We start from the raw sequence: 24,153 nt of genomic DNA on the forward strand, positions 1-24,153 counted from the left end.
ATACACACTTAACATTTTGTTGATATGATAATTTACATTTACTAAGTGGTTTTTCATTATAAGGTTTCAAAAACTGATGATTACCACCTGGTTATTTCCCAGCCACAGATAAATTCCGTTAGGAAATCTAAGCTCACCGATTTTCCTCTCTAAGCCTAATGGCATTATAGCATTCTCAGTTGTGAGGTCCTACATTGCAGTCCATTTGTTGGCTTTAAAGTCTTACTTGTTTGTACTTTGTTCTTCTGGGCAGCATTAGATGGATCACTTCAAGAGAAGATAAAAATTGAAACTGCTAATCATCTAGTACTACTGCTAAGCAGCTCAAAGCTCTTGAAGCATCTAGGTGATCTTCTTAAATCTTTGACAGGTAAGGAGGGAGTCAGTAATACTTATGGTTCCCATTTTGTAGGTAGAAACAGGTGCAGAATGCTTTGCTTTTTTTGCAACAACTCTGAACATGTAGTTTTGGAATGTCAGTAAACAGCAGCAGGGTGGAGACATGTGATTTGCATGCAGATAGAAATGGGAAGCTTGTTTTCAGTGAGTTATTTATCTTTTTTTTTTTTTTTTTTTTTAAGTATTTCAAACTCTGAATACCTGTGGGTCTGAAAAAGGTAAAAGTTAATGTTGAAGGTTTAAGAGGACTTTATTGAAAGAAAGTAATGACTTTTCTTGGTGTCCTTTACACCACTTGAGTTTCCCTAAAACACTTTAAGTGTGTTGGTGAGCAAGGGTACGCTTTTCTTTGTTGAAAACAAGCAGCTATAACTTGAAGTTTGGTGCCTGTTAGAGAATAGAGAATTTGAACAGGTCATTAATTCTGGTTGTACTAGAGATTCTTATGTGACGTGGACTATTTATTTCTTTTTATTCCACTTTTTTTCTATCTATAAAATGGGAACAGTGTTATCCCTGACCCCTCCTTGTTACTCGTGATATTTCACTGCCAGCTTAATAGTTTTGAGATAGCTTTGTGCTACTTGGGAGTAGGATCTAAAGAAGTGCTATGTGGCAATTTTATTTAAAATCATTTGCAAATTAACTACCGTACGTTTTTGTGTATTTTAAATTTCTCTTTACTGATTTGAAATGTATGCTTTTGTGTATTTTTTAACTTATTGAATAACTTAGATGTATATGTTGTATAAACCTAGAAAATGTAAGATAATTTGATAATTTCAAGTACCGAAGGAATATTTATTTTCATCTACATGTTACATATTTATGGAAAAATATATTACCTTGACACTTTTTTTAACTTAGAAATTTTACTTTTAAATATTTGGTTTTGTTTTAGGAAAGAGTAGGAAACTTTTTGGCAGACTTTTATCTGGTGAATGGACTTGTTTTAGAATCAAGGAAAAGAAGAGAACATCTCAGTGAAGAGGATATTCTTCGAAATAAGGCCATCATGGAGAGTTTGAGTAAAGGTGGAAACATAATGGAACAGAATTTTGAGGTATAATTTTTAATTCTCCTAATTTGTAGTTTTCTAAGAAGAGAGGGGATAGATTTCATTCTTGGTGGCATTCAGTAAGTATATAAATATACTCACAGCTTTTATTTGCTATGTGTTAACTTTTTCTGTGAATCTTCATTTCGTTGATGTCATTATTATGAAGACGACGAAAAAGAAAAAAATGTCCTTTGGGATTTTTTTGTGAATCTGTACTTTATCTTTGAGTCTTCATTAATAAATAGATTAAAAGCATGAAACCTAATGTTATTATTATTATTTTGAGATGGATTCTTGCTGTGTTGCCCAGGCTGGAGTGCAGTGGCTCGATCTCGGCTCACTGCAACCTCTGCCTCCTGGGTTCAAGCGATTCTCCTGCGTCATCCCCCCCAGGTAGCTGGGATTACAGGCCCTGCCACCAGGCCCGGCTAATTTTTGTATTTTTAGTAGAGACAGAGTTTTACCATGTTGGCCAGGCTGGTCTCAAATTCCTGAGCTCAAGTGATCTGCCTGCCTCGGCCTCCCAAAGTGCTAGGATTACAGATGTGAGCCACCGTGCCTGGCCCCTAGTGTTATTTATTTATTTATTTATTTATTTATTTATTTATTTAGAGATGGAGTCTGCCTCCGTCGCCCAGGCTGGAGTGCAGTGGCAAAATCTTGGCTCACTGCAACTTCCGCCTCCCGGGTTCAAGCGATTCTCCTGCCTCAGACTCCCGAGTAGCTGGGATTACAGGTGCTTAATTCTTTCTGCTTTGCTAATCAAAACCCGCTGCTTTGAAGGCCCAGCTAAAGGTCCACCTACTTTATGGTGTCATCTCTGACTTATACCTTCCCATATATTTTTGGTTTAGCATATGTTTACTGAAAGCATGCTATATGCAAAGAATTGTGTGACAGTAAGGAAAGGGGAAGAGAAATTAGGAAATAAAAGATGTATGAGACATGGTAACTGCTCCTTAAATCTTATTCCTCTGTGAAGTGAATTAGATGCATTCTTAAATTCATTTTTTATTTGTATAATTTTATATTTCCAAAAAAATACTAGAGTCATACAAAGAATTCTTGGACACCTTCATCAAGATTTCCCAGATGGGCCAGGGTGCTGTGGCTCACACCTGTAATCCCAGGTGTGGGTTTGGGAGGCCAAGGTGGGTGGATCACCTTAGGTCAGGAGTTCAAGACCAGCTTGGCCAACATGGTGAAATCCCACCTCTACAAAATTAGCTGGGCATGGTGACGCATGCCTTTAATCCCAGCTACCCGGGAGGCTGAGGCAGGAGAATAGCTTGAAACTGGGAGGTGGAGGTTGTGGAGCCGAGATTGCGCCATTGCGCTCCATCCTGGGTAACGAGCGAAACTCCATCTCAAAAAAAAATTTCCCAGATGTTAACATTTTACTGACATTTGTATAGCACTCTTTTTCAAACTGCAATATAGGGATCCTTTAGTAGATTATAAGAAACTAATTTAGTGGGCCATGACTACTTTTTTTTTTCTTTTCCTCCCTCAGTTGTTGGCAGTACTTAAAAAAATTAGTATCTAAATAAAAATGGTAGGCCAGGCACAGTGGCTCGCACCTGGAATCCCAGCACTTTGGGAGGCCAAGGTGGGAGGATTGCTTGAGTCCAGGAGGTGGAAACCAGCCTGGGCAACAGAGCCAGACCCTGCCTCTACCAAAAAAATAAAAATTAAAAAAATTAAAAATCAGCTGTGTGCAGTGGCATGAGCCTGTAGTTCCAACTACTTGGGAGGCTGAGGCAGGACGATCACTTGAACCCAGGAGACTGAGGCTACAATGAGCTATAATCATGCCACTGCCACTGCATTCCAGCCTGGGTGACACAGTGAGATCTTGTCACACACACACACAAAAAAAGGGAGAAAAATCAGAGCACATTACACATAATGAGAGTCATTACTACTTCATGAAACAATAGTTTCAAGAGTGTGTGTGTTGTATAAACATGCATATGTTTGAGTGCCGGATTGTAATATAAATTGTGAGTCACAGTTATAAAGAGGTTAAAAGGCTACTACGTACCACAAAGAGGCTTGAATTCCTGGAATGTTTTGTCCTTTCCCTATAGTATTGTCCTGGATTCTATGTTTTAGTGATGGTCAAAGTTTCCAGAAAAGTATGCCAGGTTTCAGCTAATTCATGGTAATACTGTGTTTGTCAGTAAAACATTTTAATATTTAGAAAGATCATATGTTGAGTGAATCAGCCATAGTTTAGTTGAGTACATTATGTAAAATGTTTAAAATTGTGATCATGCCACTTTAGTGTGATCCTATCCCCTTCCTGCCACATCTCATTTGTGCTCCTCAGTTTTCTTCTGACTTTGGGATAAAGCTTCACCAGACTTCATTTTTCCAGCAGTCTGCTAGTGTTTACTGATCTCTCAGTCAGTAGGAAATACTGGACAAAATGCACTCAGGAAATAGAAATGGAGATGAATTAATAGCGGGAATGCTGAGCTCAGTCTTTGACAGGGCTTCTGTCTTCTCCCATTGTTGACCAGACAAAAGCCCATCTCTTTGGACTTATATTGTGATTTAAATTTTATTAGAGTTCTTTTGAAAAAAGTGATTTTGTTGTGTTGGTGGTTATTGCTACTTTTTAAAAAATGTGGGCAACACAGGCTGGGCACGGTGGCTCAGGCCTATATCCCAGCACTTTGGGAAGCTGAGGTGGGTGGATCACAAGGTCAGGAGATCGAGACCATCCTGGCTAACATGGCGAAACCCCGTCTCTACTAAAAATACAAAAAAAAAAAAAAAAAAAAAAAAAAAAATTAGCCGAGCGTGGTGGCGGGCGCCTGTAGTCCCAGCTACTCGGGAGGCTGAGGCAGAAGAATGGCGTGAACCCCCGGGAGGCAGAGCTTGCAGTGAGCTGAGATCGCGCCACTGCACTCCAGCCTGGGTGACAGAGCAAGACTGTCTCAAAAAAAAAATAATAATAATAATTTGGGCAACAAACTAATTTGGGATAAGTATATGGAAGTAAGACTTTATAGAATGCCGTTTCATGGACTGTTTGCCAGTTGCCTCTTCTGGTCTGATTTATGTACATTTAAACTTATGATAGACAACTTGATTTTCTTAAGGGCAGAGATTGTAACCGGATGTATTTGAATAGTTAAAGAGGTCTTTAAGTAGCATTTTAAGCAGCTGTACTTTGCAAGTTGAAATTAAAACATAGTTTAATGCCAGATACCTACATAATGGAACAAATTAATATTAATTAAGTTAAATAATTAAGCTTTCAAGTTCTAATCAGAAATTAAAGGAAACACTTCCCATATGAACCACAGGATTTTGAACTTTATAGTTGATGAATATTTAAATTCAATTTGTCAGTTTCTACAAAAGATAAAAACTAGTGGGATTTTGATTGGTATAATGTTGAATCTGTAGATAAATCAGGTTCAACGTAAAAGCCTGTTTGGATTTTTTTTAATTAAACTTTTTATTTTGAAATATTGTAAATTCACATACAGTTGTATGAAATCATACAGGGATTCCATGTATGCCTCCCCCAGTTTCCCCCAATGATAACGTCTTACCAAAGTGTAGAACAGTATCATGGCGAGGATATTGGCATTTGTAGTCAAGACACAGTAGATGTCTACCATCGTACGATCCCTCATGTTCCTCTTTTATAGGCACATTTGCTGCCCCCTTAGCCTCGCTCTGTCCCTTATGCCCGGCAATCACTAATCTGTTCTTCCATTTCTTTAGTGTTGGTGTTTCAAGGATGTTCTATAAATAGAATCATATAGTACTTAGCCTTTTGAAATTGGCTTTTTTTTTTTCACTTAGCATAATTCCCTGGTGATTTATCTAAGTTGTATGTATCAATAGTTTGTTCTTTTTTTTGTTGAGTAGTATTTCATGGTATTAGTGTACCACAGTTTGTTTAACCATTCACATGTTGAAGAACATCTGGGTTGTTTTGGGCCATAATGAATTAAACTGCAAAAAACATTCACATGTATTTTTTTGTATGAATGTAATGTAAGTCTTCATTTCTCTGAGATAAATGCCCAAGAGTGCAGTTTCTATGTCATATGGTAGTTAGTCGAATGTTTAGTTTTGTAAGAGACTGCCAAAGTGTTTTTCGTTTTACATTCCCATCAGCAGTGTATGAATGATCCAGTTTTTCTACATCCTTGCCAGCTTTTGGTATTGTCATTATTTTCTGTGTTACTCATTCTGTAGTGTTTAATGCTATCCCATTTTGATTTAATTGCGTTTTCCTAATGGCTAATGATATTGAATGGTCATCTCTTCATGGCTTATTTACTATCTGTATATCCTCTTCTGTAGCATGTCTCTTCATGCCTTTTGCTCTTTTCCTAATTGGATTTTCTTTTTTTCATTACTGTTGAGTTTTCAAAGTTGTTGTTTCTGAGACGGGGTCTCACTGTTTTGGCCAGACTGTGGTGCAGTGGCACGATCTTGGTTCACTGCAGCCTTGACTGCCTCAACTCAAACAATCCTCCCACTCAGTCTCCTAAGTAGTTGAGATTACACGCATGCATCACCATGCCTAGTTAACTTTTTATTTTTATTTTTTATTTTTTTGTAGAGACAAGGTCTCACCATGTTGCCCAGACTGGTCTCAAACTCCTGGGCTCAAGGGATCCTCCTACCTCAGCTTCCCAAAGTGCTGGGATTATAGGCATGAGCCATTATGCCTGGCCCAAAGTTCTTTATATTTTCCAGATGTTAATTCTTCATCAGATAGGTGTTTTGCAAATATTTCCTCTCACTCCGTAGCTTGTCTTTTCATCTTCTCAAAGTGGGCTTTCATTGAAAAAAAGTTTATCGTTTTTATGACATCCAATTTATCATTTTTTATCTTATGTCACATGCTAAATCTGAGAACTTTTTGCCTAGCTCCAGGTTCCTAGAATTTTCTCCTGTGTTTTTTTCTAAAAGTTTTATATCTTTATATTTTACATTTAAGGAAATGACCATTTTGAGTTAATTTTGTGAAAAGTATGAGGTTTAGGTCAAAGGTTTATTTATTTTTTTTGCCTTGGATGCCCAGTTGCTCCAGCGTCATTTTTTGAGAAGTCTGTTCCTCCTCCATTGTACTGCCTGCTGAGATTTGTATAGGGATGGTGTTGAATCTGTGTTGAATCTATAGAGTTCAAGACCAGCCTGGGCAACATAGTGAGACTCTGTCTCTACGAAAGAAAAGTAAAAACAAGCTGAACATGGTGGCATGCATCTGTAGTCCCAGCTCCTCAGGAGGCTGGAGTGGGAGGATCACTTGAGTCCAGGAGGTCATGGCTACAGTTTGGTGTGACTGAGTTACTGTACTCCAGTGTAGGTGATAGAGCAAGACCCTGTCTCAAAAAAAAAAAAAAAAAAAAAAATTTAGTCACATGATAACACCTAGCTGCAAGGATGACTAGAAGTCTATTCTAGGAAGTCACGTGCTCATCCAAAAATTTGGAAGAGAGGTTCTTTTACAAAGACTAATGGGAGAACAGATACCAGGGAGACAACTGGCAATCTCTGACATCTCATCAGGGAGTACATAAACACTGGTAACTGTCAACCAGATATGTACCTTTAACTCTATTCTTCCTTCATATCACCACATCTATAGTGCTTTTGCCTACCTCGACTTGGATAAACATAGATGTCTAAAATTTAGTGTGTCTAAATCAGATAATGCTTTCTTTCCTCCTTCCTCTTTTTTTTTTTGAGACGGAGTCTCGCTGTGTCGCCCAGGCTGGAGTGCAGTGGCGCTATCTCGGCTCACTGCAAGCTCCGCCTCCCGGGTTCACACCATTTTCCTGCCTCAGCCTCCCGAGTAGCTGGGACTACAGGCGCCCGCCACCACGCCCGGCTAATTTTTTGTATTTTTAGTAGAGACGGGGTTTCACTGTAGTCTCGATCTCCTGACCTCGTGATCCACCCGCCTCGGCCTCCCAAAGTGCTGGGATTACAGGCGTGAGCCACCGCGCCCGGCCATCCTCCTTCGTCTTTTCTCTGTCTTAGGTAGGAACCCCATCATCTCCCTATTTACCCCAGCCGGCCACCTGAAATTTCTTCTTAGACTTCTTAGCTTTCCTGTTATCTCTATATCTGATCAATCACAAAATCCTAAGGATCTCTTGAGTCTATTTAGTCTATTTTCTGTCCTTCCACTTTAAAACAACATGCCCTTATCATTTCTCATTTGGATTACTGAGGTAGCTTCCTAAATACCCTGCCACCAGAGTAATCACCCAGAAATAGACAGAATCATGTACTGGCTATGCTCAGTAACTAAAATGTATACAGTACTTGCTATGTGTGAGGCACTGTTTTAGGCACTTTACATTTAACAGCCCATTTTTATCATCACAGTAAACCCTCTGAGGTTATATAGTTGACTGAACTGAGGCAAAAGAGGTTGAATAATTTGTTCGAAGTCAGCTAGTCGTTGTCAAAGTCAGAATTGGATCATTCTGGCTCCACAATTGGTGTTTTAGCTACTATATTGTGTTGCTCAAAATATTTGTCCATTGCTTCCTGAGTAAAATGTGATCTACTTCATATGTAAAACCCTTTCAGGCTACTTTTTCTTTTCTGTGTCTGGCCACTTTTATCTCTTACTACTAATCTTCATGTATACTACTCGTACAACTAGACACACCACACTTGCAATTTCCCAGTATGTCATGCTTTCTCTCACCATTCTCCTTTCCCCAGTTCCTTCAACCAGTTCTTTTATTCTTTTAGACTCCTCAACTCAGGAGTCAACCAGTCCATGTCTTTTGGCAACCCTAGTCTGTCATAAACCTCTTCTGTGCATGTTTATATCATTCTGTAGCCCCTGTCACCCTCAATTGTATCATAGCCCCTGTCACCCTCAATTATAAGTATTTACTTTTTGTGCCTCTTGATAAGCTTCTCAGGGAAAGAGCGTTGTCTTTCATCTTGCCTGATACTCAAAAACTCTGTTTCCTTTCTTTCCACATCCCTCAGCTGCTGCTCAGAGATCATCAATGACTTCTAACCAACAAAATGTATGGCCTTTTTCAGGCTTCTTGCTCCTCAAAGTCTCTGTAGTGTGATATTGAAACAGTCTTTTCTTTTGGCCTCCATTATACTGTAAGGGAAACTAAAGTTTACCTCTTCTAAACTTAGTTCTTAGTTGAGATGGACTCGTACCAAAAGACAGATTTGTAAGAGAAAAGCAAACAAGTTTATTAATGCGTGCTGCACACCACACAAGAAACCCCAGTGAAAAGTAACTCAAGGGCTGGGCACAGTGGCTCATGCCTGTAATCCCAGCACTTTGGGAGGCTGAGTTGGGCAGTTCACTTGAGGCCAGGAGTTTGAGACCAGCCCGGCCAACATGGTGAAACCCCATCTCTATTAAAAATACAAAAATTAGCTGTGCTTGGTGATGCACACTTGTAATCCCAACTCAGGAGGCTGAGGCAGAAGTATTGCTTGAACCTGGGAGGTGGAGGTTGCAGTGAACCGAGATTGTGCCACTGCACTCTAGCCTGGGTAACAGAGCGAGACTATGTCTCAAAAAAAAAAAAAAAAAAAAAGTGACTCAAAATAGTGGCTTAGAACTCTACTTATATAGCATCTTCAACAAAGAACAATAAATTTGTAGAGAAATGACAGGACAAATGAAAGTGATTTTAGGTTTCCAAGGACAGGAAAGGAGTAAGGTTTGTTTGCAGGTTCCTCTGGTGCTGTCACTGGGCTAGTAAGAGTATAGAGTTATCTCCAGTGAAGCAAAACTTATATTCTGTAGTTAGGCAGAAAATGGAGGGTAGAGAAAAAGCTTTTCCTCCATTTACTGCTTCTCTCTCTTTTTTTATTTTTTTTATTTTTTTTGAGACAGAGTCGTGTTCTGTCCTACAGGCTGGAGTGCAGTGGCATGATCTCGGCTCACTGCAGCCTCCACGTCCTGGGGTCAATTAATCCTCCCACCTTGGCCCTTCAAGTAGCTGGGACCACAGGTGTGCACCACCACGCCTGGCTACTTTTTTTTTTGTATTTTTTGTAGAGATGGGGTTTTGCCATGCTGCCCAGGCTAGTCTCGAACTCCTGAGCTCAAAGGATCAACCTGCCTTGGCCTCCCAAAGTGCCGGGATTATAGGCATGAGCTACCACACCTGACCTTCACTAAGCTTTTTACCTATGTTATCTCCATTAATTTTTAACTATGAGTTAGTGGCCCAGTTCCCATTTTGCAAGTGAGTTAAGTTGACATAATAGAAAGTAACTTGCCCACATTCACACAACTACCAGGTTTTGGAGCTGGGATTCTAACGCAATTTTGTGTCTTAACAGTCCTTGATTTTAACACCTCTAATGTATGGCTCATTAGCATCTTACACTAATTGTATGTGAAACCACGTTTCTTGAATGAGAGCCTCTCAATGTTATTAACATCTTATTATTTATATTAGTCTTTCACTTATTGTCTTTTTCTCCATAGTCCTGTTAGGTTTTCATTAGCAATTGAAAAAAATTTTTTTTTTTTAATTTACGAGGTTGTTTTTTGTTTTGTTTTCTTGAGACAGAGAGTCGCTCTGTTTCCCAGGCTGGAGTGCAGTGGCGTGATCTCAGGTCACTGCAATGTCTGCCTCCTGGGTTCAAGTGATTCTCCTGCCTCAGCTTCCCGAGTGGCTAGGATTACAGGTGCGAGCCACTTCGCCTGGCCAATTTTTGTATTTTTAGTAGAGATGGGGGTTTCACCATATAGGCCAGGCTGGTCTTGAACCCCTCACCTCAAGTGATCCACCTGCCTTGACCTCCCGAAGTGCTAGGATTACAGGCATGAGCCGCCACGCCTGGCCTGACCAGTTCTTTTTTTTTCCCTGTGAAGCAGGGTCTTACTCTGTCACCTGGGCTGGAGTGCAGTGGCATAATCATGGCTTACTGCAGCATCACTTCCAGGGCTCAGGTGATCCTCCTGCCTGAGCTTTTCAAGTAGCTGAGACCACAGGCATGCACCACCACACTCAGCTAATTTTTGTTTGTTTGTTTGTTTTGTTTTGTTTTGTTTTTGAGACGGAGTCTCGCTGTTGCCCAGGCTGGAGTGCAGTGGCATGATCTTGGCTCACTGCAGGCTCCGCCCCCCAGTGTTCACACCATTCTCCTGCCTCAGCCTCCCGAGTAGCTGGGACTACAGGTGCCTGTCACCACGCCCGGCTAATTTTTTTGTATTTTTAGTAGAGACGGGGTTTCACTGTGTTAGCCAGGATGGTCTCGATCTCCTGACCTCGTGATCCGCCCGCCTCGGCCTCCCAAAGTGCTGGGATTACAGGTGTAAGCCACCATGCCCGGCCTTTTTTTTTTTTTTTTTGAAGGAACAGAGCCTCATTATGTTGCCTAGGCTGGTCTCAAACTCGTGGGCTCAAGTGATTCTCCTGTCTTTGTCTCCCAAAGTGTTGGGATTACAGGCATGAGCCACTGCACCTGGCCCAGGAATTCCCAATTTCCATTTCTGCTCCAGAGTTTAGTTCCTTATTGCCAGTTCATCTTACAGTGATTGAAATTCTATTTAGCAAAGATAGGGTGAAAGTTTTAAAATCTGACCTTTGCAATTTTTACCATATACTGTTGATCTCCGTTTTGAACTTCCCATCTGAGTTTAAATCAGTCTTCTTGTGTTTTTTACCTTTAATTTTCTCTGTCTTAAAAACACTCTGTTTCATCTTCATTTAAATCTGAAGTCCAATTGCATAGTCTTGATCATTACCCACAGAAGATTGCTATCTTTTCTGATATATTTTCTATTTTCTGTAATCTCATTTGGCCTTTATTAATATGCTCTTTTATATTTCTGTTTAACTGTTCATGTCTGTATTTTTTTTTTCTTTCCAACTGAATTGTAAATTCCTGGAATCAGAGTTTTTTTTTTTTTTTTTTTTGAGGCGGAGTCTTCCTCTGTCGCCCAGGCTGTAGTGCAGTGGCACGATCTCGGCTCACTGCAACCTCCACCTCCTAGATTCAAGCAATTCTCTGCCTCAGCCTCCTGAGTAGCTGGGATTACAGGCACTCACCACCACGCCCGGCTAATTCTTTTGCATTTTTAGTAAAGATGGGGTTTCACCATCTTGGCCAAGCTGATCTTGAACTCCTGACTTTGTGATCCACCTGTCTTGGCCCCCCAAAGTGCTGGGATTACAGGCATGAGCCACTATGCCTGGCCCAGAGTTAGTTTTTACACTTATCTGTAGTTCCCATGTTCAGCAGCTAGTATAATGCCAGGAACATTTTAGATGATTGAAACATTGAATGAATGGGTGTTATTATTTTGATATTTGTCTTTTTGGGATTTCAAAAAAATTGATAATAAATATTACCAATAGAGCTTAAACCACCATGGAACGATCTTGGAATGAACCTTTTCAAGTATTATATTGAAGAGATTAAGTAAATTGTTAGTTTTAATAGTTTACGATGTATTTTAATCTTATATTTAAAAAATAACATTTTTCTTTCTTCCCCACCCCACTTTCTTTCTTTCTTTCTTTTTTTTTGGCAGCCGATTCGAAGACAGTCTCTTACACCTCCTCCTCAGAACACTATTACATGGGAAGAATATATATCTGCTGAAAATGGAAAGTAAGTTTTTTTCTTGTTTATGTATTATTTGGTTTTTAGAAAGAATAATTTCTAAAAACTGATTATGTGAATATTTTGGTGTAAATTATTTTGGAGATAATTATTGGTATATTTTTGACTGAAGCAGTTCTTCTACCTTTTAAAAATATGGATTAAATATGATAAGGGCAAAGTGTCCCAAATTATGTACCCTCTTTGCAAATGGTTGTAGATCTTTCTGTATGCCTCCTGTTAATTTATACACACCTAAAAAACTAAAGGACACTGTTCTAAGGAAATACGATGTAGGAAATTGTGCAGGACAGTTGCTTATTTGAGATTTCCCATTGTATGATGAGCTTTTCTATTTTGTGATTATCCTGATTTTTTAGCATAGTGTGCAAGGCCATTCATTATTTATCTTCTTTTTGCCTTTCCAAGCTCCTCACCTGTCATTATCCTTTAATTTCAACCTGTGCTAGACTACTTCTCACTGTCCTTCCATAGGACCTTTGCTGAAGTAATTTACTAACAGTAGAGTGCCTACCACATGGCTCATACTCAATTTATATTTATTGACTAAAAGAATGATGAATGAAAAAAGGGTTTATTTTTAATAAATAGATAAATAGATAAGTAAATAGATAAATAAGTAGATAAGTAAAAAAAAGTATCCTGGCCAGCCATTATTTCGTTTTGATGGAGAATAAAATATAAAATACGACTTTCCTACTCCTATTTATGAAGAAGTTGTCATTTTTTTTCTTTTTGAAAGTTTTGTTGTATTTTTCTAAATTCTCCAAGATGTTTCCATCTTAATATTTTTATAGTTTTTTTTTTTTTTGAGATGGAGTCTTGCTCTGTCGCCCAGGCTGGAGTGCAGTGGGTGTGATCTCAGCTCACTGCAACCTCTGCCTCCCAGGTTCAAGCCATTTTCTCACCTCAGCCTTCCGAGTGGCTGGGAATACAGGTGCGCTCCACCATGCCCAGCTAATTTTTATATTTTTAGTAGAGACAGGGTTTCCACCATATTGGCCAGGCTGGTCTCAAACTCATGGGCTCAAATGATCCACCTGCCTCGGCCTCCCAAATGCTGGGATTACAGCTATGAGCCACTGTGCCTGACCTTAATATTTTATAGTGTTAAACAAAATTTATGAGGGTATTATTGTATTAGATTAGCCTCCTGCATGCACTAGGCACCAGCAGGCCATACCAAACCAGAATGTAGTTACTTCTGCTAAGTACTACATGTTTAAACTGAACTTTTACAATTAAACTGAACTTTGAAATGGGCCAGTTTAAAATGAAAAAAAAAAAAAAAAAAAAAAAAAAAAAAAAAAAAAAAAAAAAAAAAGGACATTCCAGGCAACCTGAGTCAACATAGTAACTAAGTCTTCTGTTTTTTTTAACTGTTTAAGGAAAGCAACTTTGAAATAACCAGATCACCTTTTTTCCCCACTGTTTCCACTTCAGCCTTTTCGGTCTATAAAGCTAACCTCCTCTTTTCAGCTTATTGGAACACTCATTCTATTTTACAGAATTAGGTATTGTCCTGTGCTAGAATTGCAAATAAAAGCCAATTAGATCTTTATGCTAAATTGATAATTTTCTTTTGATAATAGTTAATATAGAATTCCTTATTCTTCACAATATTTCTTATTGATCAATGCAGAGGCTGTAATAGTAAAGAAGATTGAATTGAATAAGTGACTTTAAAGATATACAATGATACCTTAAAAATTTTTTTACTAATGATTTTCTTTATTCCTAAAAATAGTGATTATTAAAATTATATTCAATGTGAAATTAGTTTAGATCTGATAATTTCTGAACTTTTACTCTTTGCTATTCTTTTTTATTGCCCTTGTCTTAATTTCTTATACATATCTTATTCCCTTTTAGCATAATTTTATTTCTATAGACAGAGTAAGAAAAATTGAAATATTAATGAATGTCATTGAAAGATGACAGATGCTTCTTAGGAAGGTGATAGACTATGGAAAAATTTCCTAACATTTTTTTTCCTCCCATTTTAGAGCTCCTCATCTGGGTAGAGAATTGGTGTGCAAAGAGAGTAAGAAAACGTTTAAAGCTACGATAGCCATGAGCCAGGAATTTCCCTTAGGGATAGAGTTGTAAGTTTGTTACTAACTACAAATGTTTATGAAAGAAACTATTAAACCCTAAAGGCTGTAATAATATTTGCACCCCAGTCATGCATTTGAGACCTTTGAAATGAAAAGCAAATAGCCATTGCCTTGATAGTGTGTGCTCCGTTCTAGAAATTTTCTGGTTCACAAAAGTATTGATTTTTACTACTTTCACCAGATAAAGTTTTGAGTAGATTTTTTTTTTTTTTTTAAGATGGAGTCTTGCTCTGTCGCCCAGGCTGGAGTGCAGTGGCGCGATCTCGGCTCACCACAACCTCTACCTCCCAGGTTCAAGCGATTCTCCTGCATCAGCCTCCCGAGTAGCTGGGATTATAGGTGCCCACCACCGCGCCCGGCTAATTTTTGTATTTTTAGTAGAGATGAGGTTTCACCATGTTGGCCAGGCTGGCCTCAAACTCCTGACCTCAGGTGATCCACCCACCTCAGCCTCCCAAAGTGCTGGGATTACAGGCGTGAGCCACCGTGCCCAGCCGAGTAGGTTTTTAAATTATAAAAAGTAATACGTGAATACATGCTTGTTTTAAAAAAATCCAAAAGTATGGAAATTTACAGAATAAAATGTGATATTTTAACACATCAGTGTTAATGACTATTTGTTGTATTTTTGTCTATAGTTATCCATGTTTTTGCATTTTTAAAAATAAAAATGGGGGAATGGTTCATGTTTTCTTCTGTGTATTTCTTGTTTTCATTTAAAAGTGAGTGTATCTTGGCTGGGCGTGGTGGCTCACTCCTGTAATCCCAGTACTTTGGGAGGCCAAGGTGGGCGGATCACCTGAGGTCAGGAGTTTGAGATCTGCCTGGCCAAAGTGGTGAAACCCTATCTCTACTACAAATACAAAAATTAGCTGGGCATATGGCGTGTGCCTATAATCCCAGCAACTAGGGAGGCTAAGGCAGGAGAATCGCTTGAACCAAGGAGGCAGAGGTTGCAGTGAGTCAAGATCGTGCCACTGCACTCCAGCCTGGGGACTCCATCTCAAAAAAAAATTAGAAAAAAAAAAGAAAAGAAAAAATGAGTGTGTCTTGAAGTTTTACAGTGATTATATTTTCGTCTATTCTTTTTCCTTGGTATTTTGTAGTGTTGATATACTGTTGTTTGTTTTATCATTCATCTACTGATAAACATTTTGGTTATTTGTAGTTTGTCACCATTTTCAACAATATTGTGGTAAACATATTAAATATATCCTCTCAAACATGTACTCATTGGATGCTCCTTTTTAAAAATACTGAATTTGGAGAGATGGCTGGAATGAGAGATGGGTAGCAAGAGCTGACTGATACAACTATAGTTTTAGGCTCCTCACTAAAGTGGGAGGGAAGATATGAAGCACTGGGCGATTTTCTCTTACTAGTTCCTTCCCTTTCAAATCTGGCCTAATGCATTAATTTTTTTTAACGGCCTAATACATTTTTTTAAAAAATGATCGGAGAAGAGAGCAGGGTGCATATTTTTTTAAAAAGTACATACATACTTGAGATTTCTCCATATCTAGGCTTTAGATAAGTAGATAGGTTGTTCTATACAGCCCTCAAGTTATGTCAGAGAGAGATAAGTCTCAGAAAATGTGGAGAGTTAGCCACACATAGAGATCTGCCAAAATTTGTCATATCTAGGACCCAGTTGACTCAATGATGCACCTATTTTATCATTTATTTAATTAATTAATTAATTTATTTATTTTTTTGAGACAGAGTCTCACTCTGTTGCCGAGGCTGGAGTGCAGTGGCACAATCTCAGCTCACTGCAACCTCTGCCTCCCAGGTTCAAATGATCCTCCCACCTCAGCCTCACAACTAGCTGGGACTACAGGCATGTGCTACCATGCCTGGATAATTTTTGTATTTTTAGTAGAGATGGGGTTCACCATGTTGGGCAGGCTGGTCTCAAACTCCTGACCTCAGGTGATCTGTCCACCTGGGCCTCTTAAAGTGCCGGGATTATAGATGTGAGCCACCACACCTGGCCAAAGATTCACCAATTTTATATTCTACTTGCTAATAAAGAAGAAAACTGCAGCTAATATTAAAATGTCATCCATTTTAGGAGTTATCCTAATTTCAGATATGTTACATGAAAAAAAAGAATATCTTAGAATTTATAAAATGTGGCAGTTATAACCACTACTCTTGAAAAAGAAAATGAAATAAGGAGCCAGGCACGGTGGCGCACGCCTGTAATCCCGGCACTTTGGGAGGCTGAGGCAGGTAGATCACCTGAGGTCAGGATTTCGAGACCAGCCTGACCAACATGGAGAAACCCCGTCTCTATTAAAAATACAAAATTGGCTGGGTGTGGTGGTGCATACCTGTAATCCCAGCTACTCGGGAGGCTGAGACAATCACTTGAACCCGGGAGGTGGAGTTTGCGTTGAGCCAACATCATGCCATTGCACTCCAGCCTGGGCAACAAGAGCGAAACTCCATCTCAAAAAAAAAAAAAAAAGAAATACAGAACACAGCATATAAATGCCAGACAAATAATTTGTTCTAAAAGGTCAAAAAAAAAAAAAGAAGAAAATTGCCTATAAATGCCATAGTAAACAAGAAAGAACACGAAATCAGTAAAGTAGATCTTTCTGAGGTGAGAATATAAGACAGTAAAATGAAATGAAAAGGAGATTGTAAAGCTGAGGAAATAAATTGAGCATTAAATGTGATTGTAAAGCTGAGGAAATAAATTGAGCACTATTACGAAACAAATACAGTAGAAACAATAATGAACAGAATAGATGTAACTGAAAATTAAATTTTGACAACTCTTGGTGAATTCAGTAGAAGAGATTAAAGAAATTACACAAGCAATAGATATGGAAGACAAAAATGATTCCATATGAGTCATTCATGTTTTACTTAAAAGGCCTCCAAGTATAACCAAAATAATATTCAAAATATGATAGAAGAAAATTTCTCTGTAATGAAGAACTAAATCTATAGGATGACATTAGGTTCCATGAAAAATTGATACAGAATGATTAGTAACAAAAATTATCCTGATCAAACTATTGGGCTTCAGTCGTTGATAAAGAAATCCAAAGGCATCCGGGCAGAAAAGGGGTAAAATCAGCCTGGCCTTACATTTTTACATATATCTTTACTTTTCTGAAGTAACAAAAGTGTGATCTGTCAGTATTTCTAACTTTCATTTATGTATGGAGGCAACTGAAGATATTCTCAGGCACAAAAGAATTCAAGAAACGTAGCAGTCATAGGACTTTTTTCAAAGAAAAATACTACTACTTAACAAAGAAATCCATCCAACCAAAAGATGAAAGAAATTATAGCATGACTAATATGATATAGAATGCTAAGAGATATTATGAAATTGTAGTTCAGAGGGAAAGATAGTATAACCTGAAATTTTATGTGAGTCAAGTTTCCCTTTAAATATAAAGATAAGAAGCAATCATTTATCAAATATGCAGGAAATCAAGGAATATTAAGCACATAAGAGCCTTTTACACACACAATAAATTGACAGTGGAAATCAGCTACCCAAACAGTGAATATAGTTACTAGCTTGGAGACCATCTAAATATGGGCCTAAAATCAAACAATTGTGAAAATTATGGCTGCACAATCAAAAGTTATAAACCATTATAGAGTAAAAAGTTAGGAGGAATAAAGTCTGTAATTTAGTCATCCTTAGTATCTGGAAGTCAATACTGCTGTCCAGGTTTGAAGCATGTAGTTAAAAAGCATAAGGACCTTAGGCAATTTGAACAATGAAAACATTTTTTTCTTCTTCCGTTTTTCAGGTTATTGAATGTTTTAGAAGTAATAGCTCCCTTCAAGCACTTTAACAAGCTTAGAGAATTTGTTCAGATGAAGCTTCCTCCAGGCTTTCCTGTAAAATTAGGTAAGAGAAAAATTTAGATGTAATTTTAGTGTCCATTAGGAATATGGAGCTGTTTATTAGCATTTAATAAGCAATTTCTTTTAAAGCAGGAGTCCCCAACACCTCTGCTGGTTCGTGACCTTTTAGGAGTGGGGTGCACCGCAGGAGATGAGCTGAGCGGCAGGCTAGTGAGCATTGCTGCCTGAGCTCTGCCTCCTGTCAGGTCAGTGGTGGCATTAGATTCTTGTAGGAACATGAACCCTATTGTGAGGGATCTAGGTTGCATGCTGCTTATGAAATCTAATGCCTGATCTGAGATGGAACAGTTTCATTCCAAAGCCGCCCCTGACCCCCACCAGTCTGTGGAAAAATTATCTTTCATGAAACAGATCCCTCGTGCCAAAAAGGTTGGGGGCTGCTGTTTTAAAGGAAAACAGATTTCATAGTTGCTTACATTTTTGTAAAGTTTTTGAGTAATTATATGCATTTATTTATGTTTTGTCAAATATTTAAAGTGCCTGATGAGAATTCTTATTCTACTTGATTTAAATTAAATGTAAGGGATCTATTTCACACAAGAAAAGTGTGGGTAAACTAATGATGTATTGTAGTAATGTCTTTCATGTGAAATAGGGAGACTAGAGATTAGCCCAGATTTTCAGCTATGCTTCGAGTTTCTGTGCAGTGAGAATGTTTCTGGAGTAAGCAGTTACTGTTGATGGATAAAGTAATACTCATACATTTTGTTTTTCAGCCCTAAATGTTTAATTTCATCTTAAGCAATGATCTTTAGAAATAGTACATTCATTTTTGCATATAGTTTTCTTTCTAACATATCAGAAACCAAGGAAGAAGACACTATTAAAAGGTGTTTTGGGTGTTTAGATTTAGATTTAGCATTAATTCAAGCTTCAGGAGATCCTTTAACACTATCCATCAGTTCAACCACTCAGTATTTAATGAGTGCTATAATTCTTCAGATGTATCTTGTTTTATTCAATATTTTTAAAACCACATCTCAGAATACTTAGGCCAAAATGTTTTCATTGCTAAAAATTAAACCTGATCTTCACAATTTTGCACACTTGGAAATAAATATTTTCTAGATGAAAAATGACTTTTAAATAAATGATTTTCAAAATGTCACTCTAGTTGCCCTTTGCAGTTCAAAAGCACTAGGAACCCAGTGTCTGCTTGGAGAAATCAGTGTTCAGATCTTAGGCAGAAATGGTTAGAAAACTAATGCAATTCAGAGCTGTGTGCCATAGCCATAAGGGATCTTTGTGTTAGCATTTCTGCAGAAGTTTAGAACTCCACTGCCATTTTCTATGGTGAGGGAAATATTTCAAGTTTTAGACTCCCTTCTAGGTACTGTTAAGAGACCTATGACAAACCAGAATAGAGAACAGGAGTTAAACAGATGAGACTTTCAAACAATCTCTGTATTCACATCTACTTTTAAATTCTAAACCCAAATCAAACCCCACAATACATTTATTTTTATGCAAAGGAAATATTTTCATTATATGAGAAGAAAAATATCTGCAATCCTCTTTTTGCAGGCATTTCTTTGATGTAGAACCACATTTTTAACAAGGAATAATCTTTTGCTTGTATACTTAAAGTATGGGGTATTTGTTTAACTATTTCTCTTTTGTTTCTCTGTCCTTCTTTTGAACCAACCCTGTAAAACTTCCTCCTGTGTATGTTTAATCTTTCATCATTTCTTTTTCTACATTCAGGTTAGAAAACACAACTGGGATAAATTATAAAAATTTGGAAATTATTGTTAACACAATTATACGTTTTCAGAATCAGCCAGAGCTTTAAGTGCTGATTGTGAATGGTCTTTTCTCTGCTTGGCTTCTTCTCTCATTTTGCTCAAAGACTAAATTTGACCCTCTTTCATCGTCAAATCTTCATCCTCCCCCACCACTTCCTCCTACAACCTAAGCGCAGATGATTTTTACTTCCTTTGATACAAAAAGAGAATATCAGAAATGGGACCTCCCTTACTACTTCCAACACCCCATACAGATTTTTCTGCCCCAAGCCCAACCTTTTCTTTCATCTTCCTGTCTCACTGGAAGTGGCACCCCTCTTCTTAGCTTGTGTAATGTCTTCATTTGTATTATGGATCTATTCACCTCCCAGCTCTTTTAAAAAGCTAGCTGTATCACCGGGCACGGTGGCTGACGCCTGTAATCCCAGCACTTTGGGAGGCCAAGGCAGGTGGATCACTTGAGGTTAGGAGTTCGAGACTAGCCTGGCTAACTTGGTGAAACTCTGTCTCTACTAAAAATTAGCCAGGTATGGTGGCGGGTGCCTGTAATCCCAGCTACTCAGGAGGCTGAGGCAGGAGAATCACTTGAACCCAGGAGGCAGAGGTTACAGTGAGCCAAGATCACGCCATTGCACTCCAGCCTGGGCAACAAGAGCAAGACTCTGTCTCAAGGGGAAAAAAAAAAAAAAGGCTAGCTGTATGAGTCACTTCAGATTTCTCGTTTTCCTTCTACCTCTCTCTACTGCATTTTTCCTCTCAGTTGTTAGGCTTGCTCAGGTCTCTCCCCTTTTAAAATCAAACAAAAAACTAAAAAGAAAAAAAAAAAAAACACCTGTAATTCCATCAGCACTTGCTTTAATCTTTGCTTTTCACAGCCAAGCTATTTGAAAGCCTACTTTTGTCTCTCTATTCTTACTTTCTATTTACAGTTATATTTTAAATGAGGGGAAGATATAGGGACATAAAGGGAGATAACTTTACTTCACTTGAGTTGGTAAAATTATGACACCAGGAAATTGTGATACAGACACACACACACTTACACACAATAATGTGTACCACTATAGAAGCTGTAAAAAGGGATACCTCAAAAACACCATAGATAAATTAAATTCTAAAAAATAGGTAACCTAAGGATGGCAAGAAAAAGAAAACAGAGAAATGAAGAACAGAGAGAATGAACAGAAAACAAAAAATAGAATAGCAGACCTAAGCCCTAACATATTAATAATGCCATTAAATGTAAATGGTCTAAATATACCAATTAAAAGACAGTGATTGGTAAAGTGGATTAAAAAACATGATCCAGGCTGGGTACAGTGGCTCATCCCTGTAATCCCAGCTACTTGGGAGGCTGAGGTGGGAGAATTGCTTAAACCTAGGAGGCTGACGGAAGTTGCAGTGAGCCAAGATCGCGCCACTGCACTCATTCCAGCCTGGGTGACAGAGCAGGATTGTTTCAATAAAAAAACAAAACAAAACAAAAACCATGATCCTATTGTCTGCTATTTTCAATAAACTCACTTGAAATATAATGATATAGGCAGATTAGAAGTGGAAGAATGGAAAAAGATATATCATGCAAACGCTAATCAAAGGAAAACAGGATTGGCCATATTAAAATTAAGGCAGATATCAGAGCAAAGAAAATTATTAGAGACAGAGAGGGACATTATTTAGTGATAAAAGGGTCAATCTATGAAGAAGATGTAACCATTCTAAATGTATATATACCAAGTAACAGAGTTGCAAGATAGATGAAACAAAAATTGAAAGAATGGAAAGGAAAAATAGATCCACAGTTATAACTGGAGACTCAACACCCTTCTCTCAACAATTGATACAACAACAGACAGAAAATTTGCAAGGATGTAGAACAATCAACAACATCATAAGCCAAAGGATTTAATTGGCATTTATAGAATACTCCACCCAACAACAGCAGAATACACATACATTTCAAGTGCCCATGGAACATATACCAAGGTAGACCATATTGGCTATAAACAAACCTGAATATATGTAAAAGAACTGAAAATCATACCGAGTGTGTTCTCTGATTACAATGGAATTAAACTAGGAATTAATATTAGAAAAATAACAGGAGAATGTCCAAACACTTGGAAACTTAAAGAGCACTCTTCTAAATAATCTATATGTCAAAGGGAAGTCTCAAAGGAAATAAAACAATAAATTGAACTGAATGAAAATGAAATTGCAACATATCAAAATTTGTGGAACATAGCTAAAGCAGTGCTGAGAGAGAAATCCCAGCAAGATATTTTTATAGACATAGGCAAGATTATTTTAAAATTTGGATGGAAAGGCAAAGAAGCTAGAATAGCTGTATTAGTTTGCTAGGCATTTAGATCAGACAAATGAAGAGTATGTTCACACACACAAAAAAAGTACACAAATGTTTATTTTATATCAGCTTTATTTCTAATAGCCCAAAACTACAATTTTCAACAGGTAAATGAACAATGGTACACCTATACCATGGGTTATACAATTCACCAATAGAAAGAATGAACTGTTAATACATGAAACAACCTAGATGAATTGCTTGCGAATTACACTGAGTAGAAAAAAGCCAATCCCCAAAATTATATACTGTATGATTCCATTTATTTGTATTCAAAGTGAAAACAACTGTGGCAGTGAACAGTTGAGTGGATGCCAGGGACTACATAAGGGGTGAGGCATAAGAGAAGCAATTTGGGCTATAAAAGGGCAACACTGGGATCCAACATGAGGACAACATGTGGTTATGGAAATATTCATCATGTTTTACTATACTGTCAATATCCTGATTTTGATATTGTATTATTTGTAAGATGTTACCATTGGGGGAAATTGGATAAAATTGAATAAAGGCTACAGGAAATCTCCCTTGCTTCTTCCTTCCTTCCTTCCTTCCTTCCTTCCTTCCTTCCTTCCTTCCTTCTTCCTTCCTTCCTTCCTTCCTTCCTTCCTTCCTTCCTTCCTTCCTTCCTTCTTTCCTCCCTCCCTCCCTCTCTCCTTCCTTCCATCCTCTTTCCCTGCCTCCCTTCCTTCCTTCCTTCCTTTTTCTTTTCTTTTCTTTTTTTTTTGGGGGCAGAGTCTTGACGCTGTTGCCCAGGCTAGAATGCAGTGGCATGATCTCGGCTCACTGCAACTTCTGCTTCCCAGTCTCAAGCCATCCTCCCACCTCAGCCTCCCAAGTAGCTGGGACCACAGACATGAGCCACCACACCCAGTTAATTTTTGTATTTGTCATACAGACGGGGTCTCATCACTTTGTTGCCCAGGCTGGTCTCAAACTCCTGAGTTCAAGTGATTTGTCCACCTTGGCCTGCCAAAGTACTGGGATTACAGGTGTCAGCCACTGTGCCTGGCCTGTATTATTTCTTAAAATCGCCGTGAATCTGTAATTGTCTCAAAATAAAAAGCATACTCACTTCCTTAGTTCATTACAGATTCTCTCTTCCTGTTTAATTATTATTGATCCTTATTGTTAAATGCAGTAGAAACTTTTCTGTTTTTATATTAATCTCTTCAAGATTTGACTTTTCTTATTTTGAAGTCCTTGGCTCAATAAATAATTGAGACAAGTCATTGCACTTTCCTTGACTTCTTTGATAGACTCTCTCTTGGTTTTCTTCCTCCCTCTCTGGCTGCACCTTCTGGAGCTCATCTCCCTCTTCACTCTTGTCACCTTGTATTCTATTCTCACTACATCTGCCAAAACTCCAGTTACTGTACTACCCCGGTCATACCCTTCCATTGGCTTTCCACCTGATCCAGAGTAAAAGCTGAGGTCTTTTCTCTTGGCCTAAACCCCACCTGATCTGGCAGCCTATTTCCCTTCTGACCTCATCGCCTGCTAATCTTCCTCTCATGCATTTGGCTGCAGCCACATTGGCCTCCTGGCTGTTCCGAGATACTTCCTTTTAGGGCTTTTGTACTTTGTGTTCTTCTATTTGGAATTTTCGTCCTCCAGGCCACTGCATGGTTTGTTCTTATCTCAGGTCTTTACTGAAAAGTCCCTTCATTGAGGTTTTCCTTTGGCCACCCTATTCAACAGCTCGTACCCCGAACCCTGAGACTCCCTATTCTGCTGTCATGTTTTATTTTTTTCTAGATACTCATCATCATTTATTTGTTGTCTGCCCCTCCCAACCAGTATAATCTCTATAATTGCATGAATTTTGTTTCTTATTTAGTGATGTGTACCTAAAACCTAGAATGGGGTCAGCAAACTTTGTCTGAAAGATAATAAATATTTTAGGCTTTGTGGGCTCTATGGTTTCTGTCACAACTGCTCTTTTTG

At 38.3% G+C, this 24,153-nt stretch overlaps 1 protein-coding gene across 2 annotated transcripts in view; it reads left to right on the forward strand.

Annotated features, from left to right (window-relative positions):
• Positions 1-24,153, forward strand: part of ANKRD13C (ankyrin repeat domain 13C) — an 83,078-nt gene that overhangs the window by 55,595 nt on the left and 3,330 nt on the right. For both annotated transcript variants that reach the window (XM_032155601.2, XM_058439672.1), the window contains 4 exons: positions 1,301-1,462; positions 11,985-12,064; positions 14,083-14,181; positions 17,979-18,079. In XM_032155601.2, coding sequence (XP_032011492.1) covers positions 1,301-1,462; positions 11,985-12,064; positions 14,083-14,181; positions 17,979-18,079 — 442 coding nt within the window. The remainder of the gene's footprint in view (positions 1-1,300; positions 1,463-11,984; positions 12,065-14,082; positions 14,182-17,978; positions 18,080-24,153) is intronic.

The sequence above is a fragment of the Hylobates moloch genome, unplaced genomic scaffold (genome assembly GCF_009828535.3).
Source record: "Hylobates moloch isolate HMO894 unplaced genomic scaffold, HMol_V3 SCAFFOLD_5, whole genome shotgun sequence".
Classification (NCBI taxonomy): Eukaryota; Metazoa; Chordata; class Mammalia; order Primates; family Hylobatidae; genus Hylobates; species Hylobates moloch.